Source organism: Gymnogyps californianus, chromosome 13 (genome assembly GCF_018139145.2).
Source record: "Gymnogyps californianus isolate 813 chromosome 13, ASM1813914v2, whole genome shotgun sequence".
Taxonomy (NCBI): domain Eukaryota; kingdom Metazoa; phylum Chordata; class Aves; order Accipitriformes; family Cathartidae; genus Gymnogyps; species Gymnogyps californianus.
The window spans coordinates 14854088-14867640 of NC_059483.1; the positions used below are offsets into that span (position 1 = coordinate 14854088).

General features: G+C 37.8%; 1 protein-coding gene across 5 annotated transcripts in view; it reads left to right on the forward strand.

The window, feature by feature from the left end:
- The window catches only part of TASOR (transcription activation suppressor), a 34610-nt gene continuing 21057 nt past the window's right edge, over positions 1-13553 (forward strand). For all 5 annotated transcript variants that reach the window (XM_050904976.1, XM_050904974.1, XM_050904975.1 and 2 more), the window contains exons 1-6: positions 1-407; positions 7951-8096; positions 9260-9352; positions 10258-10330; positions 11731-11822; positions 12170-12328. In XM_050904976.1, coding sequence (XP_050760933.1) covers positions 14-407; positions 7951-8096; positions 9260-9352; positions 10258-10330; positions 11731-11822; positions 12170-12328 — 957 coding nt within the window. In that variant the 5' untranslated portion in view covers positions 1-13. The remainder of the gene's footprint in view (positions 408-7950; positions 8097-9259; positions 9353-10257; positions 10331-11730; positions 11823-12169; positions 12329-13553) is intronic.

The window sequence follows — 13553 nt, forward strand, 5'->3', positions numbered from 1 at the left end:
GCGATAGGAGTGAATGGCGGATGCCGTGATCCCCAGTGGTGGCGAGATGGAGCCGGAGCAGCAGCAGCGGACGGAGAAGACCAGCGCGGGCCTCCTCGGGGTGGAGAGTAATAGAGCAGGAGCCGCTGAGGACACCACACAAAATGGCGGACGCTCTGAGAGCAGTAGCAGTGGGGAGGCGCTGCTGGTGGCTGCTGTTGCTGCAGAGGACAAGGTCCCCCCAAACCTCAGCATCAGTAGCAGCAGCCAGCGCAGGAGCAGCATCTCAACGGCAAATGAACAACAACAGCAGCAGCAGCAGCCGCCCAGCGGTGTGTTGGGGGGGCCTCCCCCTCTCCCTAAGCCCCCAGAAGACCAGCCTGTTAGGAGGAACTTTCAGATCCCCAGGAAGAGCAGAGAAAAGAAAGGTTGTTCCTTCCCTTTCCCTCCCTTCTCTCCCTTGCTCCCCTCTTCATCTTATTCATTAGGCAGGCTCTTTATGCACCTCACACAGCTGCATGCAAAATCCTGCGGGTGTGGAGGAGGCTGTGGCATGGCTCGGACTAGTGAGGCTGCTGGGGATAAGATTTTAGTGTCAGAGAGGCTTTTACATTCTTTCCTCTCCCTACCCCTCCCTCTTTTCTGTTTCGTTTTTATTTTGTCACAAGGAGGAGAAAAAACCAAAACCAAAACTCGGCTTGAATTTCAGACCGTTGCTTTAAAAGGACGGAAAAGCTGGATGCAATCAGGGTGGGCTTGAGTGTTGATCCTGGCTCCGCTTCTGGAGATGCAATCGCATGCAGAGAAGATGGTTCTCTGGGACACGGACACGCAGAGAAGATGGTTCGCTTTTCTCTTCCCCCTGACCTCCTCTCTGCAGGAGAGGGGTGTAATCCTGTTAAGGGTAGACTAGCAAACACTGAGCAGAGTTGTCCTTCATTGATGATGCACAGAAGACTGTTCTTATCTAGTGAAAGTTCCTTACTTTGCAGGGAGGAAGCAAGCATTCCACGTTCATGTGCCTCGCCTTGGAAGCGTTCCTCTTCCAAGCGTCCAGGGTTTGTTTTTTGGTTTTCGAGTAACTCTTCCTCTAAAAGCCTGTGGTATTTCTTGCTTTTCGTGAGACTCCATTGGCTTCTGCTTATCTTTGATTTTGTTAAGTGGCATTGAAGACATACATGTCTTATTTCCTCCCTGAAACTTATCTCAGTTCTTGACCTTTTGCAACATGGGGTCAGTAACTTAGTAAGTATCACAAAACTACCTGTTCGCATAGGCTTCTAGTTCTTCAGAGAAGAGTCTAACATCTAACTTCTTGAAATGCTTTCTTCTGTAAGGAAGAGATGAAGGTAGGTTTATTTCATTATCCAGTCTTTCCCTTTCCCTCCTTCCATTTTTGGCAGTAATGTCCCCTTTTTCCTTTTCTTCCCTTTCTTTCCCATTGCCACCCCCCTGAGGGGGGATACAAGTCTGGCAGAGATTCATTGTAAAAAGGACTGAGCTGATTTGAAGGGAAAAAAAAAGTCTCTTATTATTCATCTGGCAGAAAAATGTCTGGATAAAACATGGTGCCTCTTGCACTTCCATATGTCAGACCCAAGTGTGGTTACATTTGAATACCTTTAAATATATCTCAGAAATGTTTAGTACTTAACTACAGACATTTGAAATTCCTCTCTAGCATTTGGTTCCAATGTGAATTAAAACCTGCAAAATACCTTTTTGGTTCATCTAATTCATCGTTTCCCTATGCAGAGCCATCTCCTACAGTGTGTAAAAAGTTTTAGAATATGTAGTTCAAACATCAGGCTTCTGTGGCTTCTACGGTAGAATAGGAAGCCATTCTTACCCTACTTAAAAAATTCACTCGCTAATGTCATTTGACCCATTCTTAAGGGCTTACTTTTTAGTGTGCTTGTCTTTTTTTCTTTCCCTTTCAGCTTACAGAAAGCTTCTTGGGTGTTTTAATCATACATGTGACTTACGGTTTCCAGCATTCTCGGACCTTTCTCCATTCTGTCCATGGTGCTTGCAGTCTTATAGTTCCTTATGGTTGCTGGTTGTTGGTCTTACACCATGTGATACCATAACGCAAAGTGCTGTAAGAGAGCATGTTGTAGGCAAGACTAGCAAAAGTGGGCTAGCATAAAAACTGCCAACATAGTCTTTGAGGACAATCAAATTGCTATTTCAATTAGTATTGGCATTTGAGAAATGCAATTAAATCAGTTCTGGAACTAAACTAGAAGATTAGCAGTGCATTGATCGTCTGACATTGTAGTGGCATGCGCTTACAACATGCTTAGTACCAGTGTTCAAATACATCTTGTTAAATTACAAAATAATCAGAATATTCATCTGTCCCTTTCACAAGAGCTCTCTTGGCTAGATTGTAAATTCCAGCATGAAACAATACACATGGAAGCTTCCTTCATCCTTTCTTGTATTGGAATTGTCCTTGTTCTGCTTTTTAAACTTCCATTTTATTCCTGGACATGCCATCCTGAGAGATACCTGCTGTCTTGATTGTGAAGACTAATCTGTCATGTACAAACTATAAAATCTGTACAGGATGACTTTGTTACTTGGGTGGGGTTATTTTTTTGGTGGTTTGTTTGTCTTCTTTTTTTTAAGCACCAAAATGTGTTTTGGGAACAATTTTTGATTGTGAAGCAATTAAAAATTGAATCTGCAAAGCAAAAATGTAAAGGAAAAATCTAGAAAACTTAGGATTTAGCTGCTTATTTAGCCTTTCTGGAATTTATCTCCACCTCTATTTGGAAACTAATGAGGGACTGAAAGTCAACAGAAAGAACCATGTTAATGTGGAGAAATGCATCTAGAGGAAACATACTTCTTAAAACTAACTGTGGTTAGTTGTCACAGAGAATCTGTCTTCTGATTTCCTTTTTTTTTTTCCTAGCGGAATGTTTCGGCAAACCAAACTGTAAGAAAGGTTGGCTGTGAGTTTTTTTAAGGTGTGTGTGCATTTGTTTTCCTACTTGGAACTGTCTTGAAAGCTTCTGTTTTCTTGGTACATATAGTTTAGTAATGGTGTTACACTCTCTTGAGTAGCTTAGCTCTTTTTTTTTTTTTTTTTATCTTAGTACTATAGCGTGTTGTCACGGCCTCTTCTAATTTGATGATCAGATCTTCTCAGTTTTCCAAGTCTGCCTGAAACTTAAAGATCCTTGTTTAATAGGATGAAGAAAACAAATTTTCAAGATAAAGCACCGGAAGAGCATTTTTTAACTTACTGAACTAACTATATAAGTGGTCCTCGTACCAAAAGACAATTTCAAAAAACATGCTCAAGTAGCAACCAATGACTTAAGGGGTTGCTTGTTGATTAAGGTTGGACATTTATTTCCATAGTCTACCAAGTTAACGAATGACCGCTGTTTCTCAGGCTGAGCAGGAAAAAAAGGTCTTGCTTTTATCCATGAAGGTCTTAGCAATACTTGCTTGGAGGTCTAGGTTGTCCCTTTTCTACTTCATAGTATTTGATGGTTCATTTTGCCTTGTCTCTTGTCTTCTGATTTTCTGTATCTTTGGTAGAGATGCGTATCTGCTGTTTGCTAGTTGATATTTCTACATGGGGATTTCATTAAGCAATCCTTGAACTTGATAACTGTTTAGACCTTTTGAGAGCAAAAGACATTTTAGGCTGAAAAAATCATAAAAGTAGCAACGTTATGGTTCATTAACACCACAGATTTTTGGTCTTAGTCTTAAAAAATGAAGACTTAAAGAAAATTGTGCTTCTCAACGGAGTTTTTGTAGCAGGACCGCTTGTTTGTGAACAGTGCTAGCATTCTGCCAACTTATCTGATAATAAAATAAGTAACTTACTTATCTTCACCTAAAAGTTAGTTCAGGATTCCTTAAAGAGACTGTCTCTGTCGTCTTCACATTCTGACTTAAAGGAAAAAACCCCAAAACAACCAAACCCCCTAACTCCAAACTCAGTTTTCTCAAGTTGAAGCGTTAGACAGCTGTGAAAGAGAAACTGAAAGCCTCTAGGGAATTACATGCATCCGAGCATCCAGTCTAATGTCCGTCCCTAGACTAGGTACTATATTAGCTAAACTAAGTTTCCACCTAAAAATACTTACATATGTTCAAATACACTGGGTAGAAACTGAACAAAACCAATATTTATTTACTTATTTTTACTTATGCAGAACAAGCCAGCAAAACCCACAATAATTGACTTGTATGTGTTATAAGGATACTGCAGGTTAGTCCTTACATAAATTACTGTTTAATTTACACGGGTCAATAAAGGTGCAGCATACCCACATGAGGTTTGTATAGTGAGCCTGAAAAATATATATGTACACGCTACTGGTCTTTGAAGTGATGTAGGACTGGAGATAAGCTTAGTAATGTCATCCTTTGCCTGTGAACATAGGGTTTGGTGACTGCTATAGAAGGTCTAGTTTAGTATTTCTGGGGGTTTTTTTGTGGTTTTGTTTGTTTTTTTTTTTCTGAACTCGTTTAAGTGAGGTACAGGCTCTTCTATAGTGACCTTAACCTTTTAGAAAATAGCTACCCTTTAGCACCAATGCTTAGATGACAAACTGAAAAGTATTGCCTTGCTACTTGCCTCATTAGGTAATGTTTCAGGTTTTTAGTAAGAACCTGAAGCCTGCAGTGCCTCAAATTCTGGAAGAACTAGGAAGTGGATTTGAGCCTGTCATGAAGCATATGATGAGTGTGTTTGAGGAGTCATACTTGGAGAAGGAAAAAAAAGTTTATGCCATGCACTCTAAGAAATGTATTGACTGTTGTATATGATAGTTTATCTGACATTCAAAGCTAAGCGACTTACTTTTTTGCTTTATGATTACAAACTGTCCTGCAGTCAGTTTACCAGATACTCCGTGCTCCATCCATCATTTGGCAACTCAGAAACAGAATGGTACTACATATAGGGCTACAGCTTGATATATCCTCACTAGATAAAGAGGAGGGGGGCGAGGGTTCCCCCCAGCTCCTCGCGTGCTAATTTTCTATTAGCAGGCTGCCGCTGAAGAAGAAGTGCCAAGTGGGTGCTGTCTAATTCTCAAACCAAGTGTGGATTGTCTGCTATTACTGTATGTGAAAAGGTGGCAGGCAGACGGTAGGTTTTGGTGATAAGATCAGGTGTTTATAAGTAATCTTCAAAACCTAAGTAGTGTGTTACTTCTGTAAGGATTATACATTCAACAAGTTTTGTTCATGTTCCTTTTTTCTCAGTCAATGGATGATGTGATCATGAAGCCAATCACTTAATTTATGCATGAAGTAAACTAAGGCAAGATTATATGTGTAGTTGCTGTTCTTGTTCACTTTGTACTGAGTGGGCAGTGCACATCAAAAGAATAGAAATTCCGTTACCGTGAGGTTTTTGGATTATTACAAAAAGGTGGATGTAAAGTCTTGTTCTTGGACTGATGTGATCAAGTAGGTGGAATCAGTCTTGTTTTAATATTCTGTATGTTCTCAAATTGAAAAATTGGAATCTCAGAAGTGACTTTTGTGCCCAGGTACTTAAAAATATTTCAGTTTTGATCTGTCTTTACTACAAAGGTAGCAACAGCCCTTCTTCTAGCTTCAGCAGTATCTCTTATGAACTTAGATGGTGTGTTTAGAGTGTAAATTTGGTGAAGTACAAGAAAGTGTATATATATTATTGAATATAAGTAACAATAGTAGTAAAACATACTTTCAGTCCTCTGCTAAGAAACTGAAGAAAAATACGCAACGATCTTTAACAAATCTCTAATTTGTTGTATTCCATAATTTAAGGCATTAGAGCTTTTCCATAAATCTGTTGAGAACTAATTGTATAGTAGTTTATGTAGGTTCTCCCTAGCTCAAGAACAGAGGGACTTGCTGTTCTTTGGCAAGTCTGTCTCCGCTCGCTTGTCAGAACTTTCCACAAAGCAGGAAGTGTTTAAACACAAATGGGAACATAGTTGATAATATTCGAATGAATGACAGGATCTTAATTGATGTAATAATATGCCTCATCCTAAATTTGCATCTGGGAAGTAGCCAAGACATTGTGTATAGTTTGTCGTCGGTCTTTCTAGCTAGTCCTGTAGCGTTTTCTACTTGCCTGGACTCAAGATGGAAGAAATAGGCTGGGTTTGCCTGAGCATGCATTTCTAGGGGGAAGGAGGGAGAAGGGGTGAGGTGCAGTAATCCCTGTTAAGGAAACAGGAAATTTGGACAAGCAGCTGACATCACTAACCTTCTGCCTTAACTGGTCCTTTTAGACAGAAGAGGAGCAGGCAATATGTGAAACTCATGCACTACAACACTAGGGTGTAGTAACTCCTTGTCAGAAAGATCTAAGGTGTTTGGGGATGGGGTGGGACAGGAGGTGCTTTTCCAGTGTGTGTATATCTATGGTAGGCTTGTTTTACATTTTACTAATAAGTGTTTCTCTCTTCAGTACAAGTGCATTCAATCTTAGTCATACTAAGTTGAGAATTTCATTCATTTCCAATTATCTTTCCTCCCATATTGCTGTCAGCCTTTCAAGAATGAAGGCGTTGTTACTAAAAAGGATGTTACATAAGAATGGTTTCTTAATCACTATCATAACTTCCAGTCTTAAAAAATCACTTATTCATTGTTGCTGGTGGTGGAATCGTTGCTTTACTTTAGTTTGCAGATGTGGTATTACATTATAAAGTGTGTGTGTAAATGCAGCTTTTATTAGATAACACAAAACAGTTCAGTTTTCATTTGGAACATTTGTTTTATATTGAGGTTAATGCAGTAAATATTTCCTGCAAATGACGACAAGATTACAATCTAAATCTACTAACATATTATTTAATGAAGTTGGAGATACACTCTAAAGATGTAATTAAATTTAATTTGCTGTTAGAGTAATGGTAGATTGTCTTTTATGTGAGACTGGTACTATTGTAGTTCATTCCTAACTATTGTAACTTCTAGCGATTTCAGGTGGTGGTGGTTTGGGGGTTTATTTTGGTAGAGAAAACCAGCCCCTCCTACAAAAAGCAAAAGCAGTCTCAGAAATATCTGCTGGGAATACTTACTATCTGAAGTTTGCAAATACCACAAAAATACTGCACTTTTTGTGAGTATTTTGGAAGTTAACCTGAGGAGAAAAACACTTGCCATACTGAACTAGTTCAGTTCCCCCAGGAGTATTATTTTCGTAGACGTTACGCTCAAAATCTGTGCTCAGGTTCTGTGCTGGCCCACTCTTGGGTTGCTCTTCTGATCACTTTGTCACTTTCAGTACCCAAATACAAATAAAGAAGCCTGGGGAGATGAACACTTTACTGTGTGAACTTAGGCAAAGGTTTGTCCAGAAAGTGAATGTGTACAACAACAAATGAAGGGTTTCCTTTTAAAGCAGTTATCATAAGGGATAAGATCATAAAGCATGAACACAGGCAGTGTGTTTTTTTAAGAACAGGAGCTTGCTGGACTTCTTAAGACAGTATTGAATTTATTCATATTTGGCCTAATTACCATAAGCAAACAAAACCCATAATGGTTCTAAAGAGAGGCTAAGCTATGAAACTGTTGTTGAGGTTTTTATTAGAACAATTTGTTCCTGGTTCTTAATTAAAAGAGCTAATTAGTTTAATTAAAGTTCTAAAAGTTTAATTACAGTGTTTTGCAATACATATCAGACGTTTTCACAGGGTAAATTCAGACTTGAGGTGCTCCCTGTATAAACTTCTGAGAACTAGCTGTTCAAGAGTAATATTAAAAAAGCATAAAGAAATGTGGGTTTTTTTTAAGATGCTATAATTCTAAGCAACTTAAACTTTCTAGCCTAAATTCCATCTTTTTCAAGTATTTTAGGTGTTTTGTATTCTAAATTGGATCATGAAGCATTTGTCTTTATGCATAAACTGTCAATGAAGTGGAAAATTTTGGAATTTTTTTCAGATGTGTATTGGAGCTTATTATTTTATTTCTTCTCTTTTATAGCACTCTTTCAGCCAGTAGCTGTAGGCTCTCGAGAATTTGAGGATGTTGTGAAGATTCTGCATTCATCTTACTTGGAACCAAGTTCAGTGTCCAATTTTAGTTACAAGAGAGCCAGCTTAGTTCATAGTGAACTGTTGGAAAAGGAAGTGAGTATATTTGTGGCTTGTCTTTATAAGTAAGGTACAAGTCAAATGAAATTTAATGTTTTTTCTGAGTCTAGAGGCAAACACCTGGAGATTATTTTCTACTGATGTGCTTGATATTTAATTGCAAACTCACATCCCCAAAAATGTAAGCAGCTATTTTTCAGGCAAGTTTATTACTGCATAGACATAAAATCTTGCCTGCCAGATACTCAAAAAAGATGAAAAGAAAAATTGTATTTGGCACCACTTGTCTCTGTGCGTTTTTAATTTTCAAAAATTTTCTTAACTTTTATGTATTTTTAATAACCTGGAAAGATGTTATAGTGTTTTATTTGAAAGGCCTGGTGCTTCCTGTGAAACTTAAGGTTAAAATATTTTTCTGATACCTGGTTTTACATAGTCTCTGTAATTTTGTTGTTTTCCAAGAAGTACCACCTAAAAGAGTTGATTACTTGAACTAGTAAGTGGAGCAGCTTGGTTGAAGCACTTCTGCTGTACCTTACCTCGTGTCTCTTAAATCCAGCCTTGGCTTTCTTTCGTAACTGTGAAATAAGTTTTCAGTCCCAGTGCCAAAAAACTTCACGTATGGAGTAATGGAATATATAATTGGTTTGCTATAATTATTATCTTGAAACTATAAGGAAAACTCTGAAGCTTTTTTTTTTTTCCTGCTACTATAACATTATGATTCATGGTTACAGCTAAGGAGTATTGCAACTGATGAAAACCACCTCAGTAGCAGAGAGGTGCAACTGTGAAAGTACATGCACAACATAAGAGATAATGGTCTGTCTCCTAAAAAGAGAAAAAGGCTTATTTCTGGAATTTCAAAGATGACATGGAAGGCATTGAGCTGGATGCTTCTAGATAGTTCTGCTACAAAGATAACACTAAACCATTATTGGACAGGGTGGTTTGAAGAGTGTCTCTTCCTTAAAAAAACAAAGAAAGAAAGAAATCTTTGGGCAGATTAAGCCAATGATATTTCCCACGGGTGTAATGTTTTTGAAATTTAATTTTAGCATACTATAGTCTCATTCAAATTATCTTTTGATTATTTTTGTACACTTGGATCTGCTAACATAGATGGGGCCTTAAAACATTGACACGAATGTGACAGCAGTAATCTGTCTACATGTGTTAAGAACCTTCTGTAATAATAGTTCACAGAAAAACGCAGAGAGCTGAAATTTGATGGGCGCCTAGAAAAAGAGCTTTCCGAAACCTATGCATTTCTGATGGTTGATCGACCTCAGGTAAGAAAACAAAACTGCTTTTAAAATGCTTTCTCTTCTTTTTCGATTAAGAGTTTTTGGTTTTTTAAACTGAGTGTTTTTATTGACACTTATTAAAGTTATTTTTGCAAAATTCAGCACTGGAAGGTGTAGAAGGATGGGAAAGATATGATACTATGTCACTGTTTAAATCCTTTATTCTCTGCTATTTAAGGTGGTCCATTTACACACCTCTGTGAAGTATCGGCTCTGTTTTATAAATAAAAGTATAGATCTTCTGGATGGCATGTGGGTTTTTATTGGTTTTGTGTTTGGGTTTTTTTTAATTGAAAAGGAATGTTGCATGTTTTCATTGCAGTTGGGTTTTGGTGGGGTTTTTTTGAGTTTGGGGTGGGTTTTTTTTTTGCATCAAGAGGTTACCTTAACCTGTAACCTGTAATACTAGAAAATGGACCTTATCTTCTGTGTCTCTTCGATCGCATGTTTTTAATGAAAGTGATGGAAAGGGAATTTCTGTGCTTTTTCTGTTACTATAGAGCCAGGATTTCTTAAGTAGTCAACATTTGGGAGGTTTACTTCTGCTTTGTGTATTAAAAGCAAGTAATGTTCATGAAGTGTGTTTAAGGTACAGGGAGGCTGTTTTTTTGTTTTGTGGGGGTTTTTTTGTTGGTTTTTTTTTTTTACAGATACAAGTGAGTCTGTGTAGCTGCTTCAGAGTGTTTGACTTGCACAGTTTAACAGCTTGTACAGCAATTCAGACTAGTCTGACCTCTGGGTGGTTTTGTTTGTAAGGGTTTTTGGGAGGTTTGGTTTGGGGGTTTTTTTAGGTCAATCAAAATTCTGTAATTGTTGTTTCTCACTGCTTGTTCTGTTCATAGTCTGGCTTTCCTCATAGACTTGCTTAAAAAAATGTCTGTTCTCTTCAGATCCAAGGCATATGCGAAAAGGGGCTGCAGGTGGGCCACTCCAAAATAACAATTCTTGGCAGCCCTTCCATGGGTAACTATCTTTTGATTATATGTGCTGGTATTATTCAGTATGAGTTGGCAGATACTGTGATGCAGTTGTGTAAACTTTCAGTCCTTTTTCTATCACTTATTGCATGAACATCACAGCTAGGTATTTTTAGCAAAGTAGATTGACATCAGAACATTATTTCATAACTCTGTTTTTGACTAGTTCATTTAAATTCCTTTCCCAAAGGGAAGACCTAATTCTCATTTTGGCTTAAGTCAAACCAATATATCATGTCTTCCCAGTAAAACTGGGAGGCCAAAGAACTAATGCAATCTATGGCTGTGTGCCTCTCTGTGTTTGTACGTACATATATACGTGTATATGCATTCAGAAATACCGAATGGAAATAGTAGCTCAGCTCAATATTGACGTAGATAGAACTGAAGTTCTTGAATCCATAAATCCAAGAGGAGCATAGATAAATTGGAGACTTGGAAGAGTCACAAGGTGTTACGAGATTTGAAAGTGCAAGATGCAAAGTTCCTTTTGCAAAGTTTTTCAAACAGAAAAGAAAGAAATGATTTTGTCATCCTCTGTAAGAGTAACATGATACAGAGCTGACAATATGGATGTTGAAAGCAGAACAGATGGGGGGGGAGAACAAAAGTATATGAGCATGTAATTTTTTCACTGTTTTAGCCAGTAAAGGTTCTGGAGCAATTTATCAAAGCAGTTAAATACAGACTTGGAATGAGGGGAACCTAAGCAAAATCTATGCTTTTGAGAGTACCTGAGTTCAGTTACAGTTATTTGATCTGAGGTGGTCAGCTAGACCAACAAATGACAGTGTGTGTTTGAGGCCTTAAAGTCTATGAAATGATGTCTGAAGAGTTGAAAAGCAAGAAATTATTTTACCTTTCCCTTTGAGTGTCAATTCACGATTCCAAACAGTGTACTTTTGTCAACAGTGTAGGGTGAAAGGTTGCTGAAGATGCCAGTGTTTTCCTGCCTTATTTATCAGTCATACCTTCACTGCTTATCTCCACATTGTGCAATGCGACATTGTCCAGAAGAACCTCAGCTGTTTAAAAAAAAAAACAAAACACCTGAAAGCAGTATCTGTATAGCCGTTGGGTAGGGCTTGTCCTCTTGGTCACAACACTTTCAGTAATGTGGGTGTGCTCCTTTCAAACTGAGCTAGTGTCCGTATTCTGCTGTGGTGTTTCATACTGTAGGTGGTGCAAGTAAACATTTATTCTACTGTCTTGAAGTTGCAGATTGTGAGCATGCCCTTACACCTTTCTCTGATCATATTCCAAAAAGATTGTTGTATCTTTATTGTTTGGTATACATTGAGCTTTAATCCCATGTAATTCTTCTTAAACTTCTAATAATGTTTTAACATTCAGCATAATGTGGGGGTTTTTTTATACTCCTCTCAGGTGTATATATCTCCAGGTATGCTGATTTATTGCAGCCTAATCCTCTAGAAGCTGGAGCAACTGGAGATGTGATTGTTTTTAAAATAATAAAGGTAAATTTATCTTGCTTAAAGGATTATATTACTTACTGATAAAATAGAAGTGGTTTTAACCTAACTTACTCAACTTCCATCTACTCAATTATCTGCTTATAGAGAAACTAGAACCCTACCAGGTTTAAAATCCGATGTTGACATTGAGCTTAAATAAAGCATAATAAATATTTATAAAAGGTGAAAATGTCTTGTTTTCTTTGAAAGTATGAAAATAATGTACTTCTATAAATGGCTTTTTAAATGGCCTCTCTTCATTTCCCTGCTCTTGCTTGCTTTGGTACTTGAAGCAGTTTGCCAGTTTTCAGGAAAAAGCTTATGCTTACAATTCTTCTGCTTTATTACAGGGAAAAATGAAAAGCATATATGACCACATCGGTTTAAAAGCAATGGAATCAACAGTAAAGAGTGCGTTAGATCCAACACCAAAGCACGAGTGTCATGTTTCAAAGAATGCAAATAAAGTAACCTCCTTGTTGGCTTATCGAGCCTACGAACTTACTCAGGTAGAGGAAAGTTGAGCATATGTTAACTTCTTCTTATATAAGAACTTTATAAACAGAATTTTTGAAATGATGGAGATAAAATCACTGAAGATATAACAGATACTGAGCATGTCCTGTGAAGCTGCAGTCTGGTGTATGTTTAGCAGTAGCCCATAAATGCCTGTATTAGAAATTACAGAACAACATGTCAGCCTCTCCTGTTTCCCTTATATATACCTGGACCTGATGGAGAAGATCTCCTTCAGATTAGGATGTAGGTGGAATAGGAAATCATGGAACCATAGAATGGTTTGGGTTGGAAGGGACCTTAAAGATCATCTAGTTCCAACCCCCCTGCCGTGGGCAGGGATATAGCTAGGGAATGTACATGGGGACTGGAATGTAGGCTGGGGAGGTGAGGAGATAGTATGTGGAGTTTAAGTGTAAAAGTAGAACTGGCTAGTGAGCATTAAGTGAGACTCCTAAAAGGGAAAACATTGGCTAGGAAAGAACAGCATTTTTCTTCCTTCCCCCTTCCCCCCCCCCCCCTTTTTTTTTTTTGTTTCCCTTACCAAATTCTCAAGTTTGGAGATGGTGAGGGAGGAGACAATGGAATCTGTTCCAAGCATCTCTGTTCCTCCAGCTGTTCCATCTCTGTTACTGCAGTAGTCTGTTGCAGTCAGATTATTCCATCAAGTCCATAGATTTCAGGATGCTTACTTGAAAGCATTCTCTTCAGTATTACAACTTCTTTTGACTTGTGTAAATCAGAGCTGGGCACTGAATCAGATGGCTAGAAAATGAATGTGTGTTTTCATTTCTCATTACAAACTTGGCTTTATTAACATTTTTCTTTAACATTAGAATTTTGTGACTGAGCTAAGGATAAACTCCAAAACTCATAGCAATATTTACTTTCCTGAGTGACATTTTTTTGTTTTTGTTAATTGTCCCTTACCTCATCAAGAATATACTTTGAACTAAATGTTGCAAAATTATTTTTTCATTCTTGATTAGCTCCTGAAGTAGTGTCCATCCTGCCAGTGTTTGATAAAGGAGGGAGGAGAAGGTGAAAAAATTACCTTAATTGATTGTATCATAAAGTACATATGAGAATGGCATTTAAAGGCTTCTTTATTTTAGGTATCAGCTTTTGAAGAAATAGGCTGTTGGTAAAAGGAACATAAATGTGATTTATTATAGTAACTTGTAAGTTGTTTTATATACCAGTTAGTGTTTGGCATAA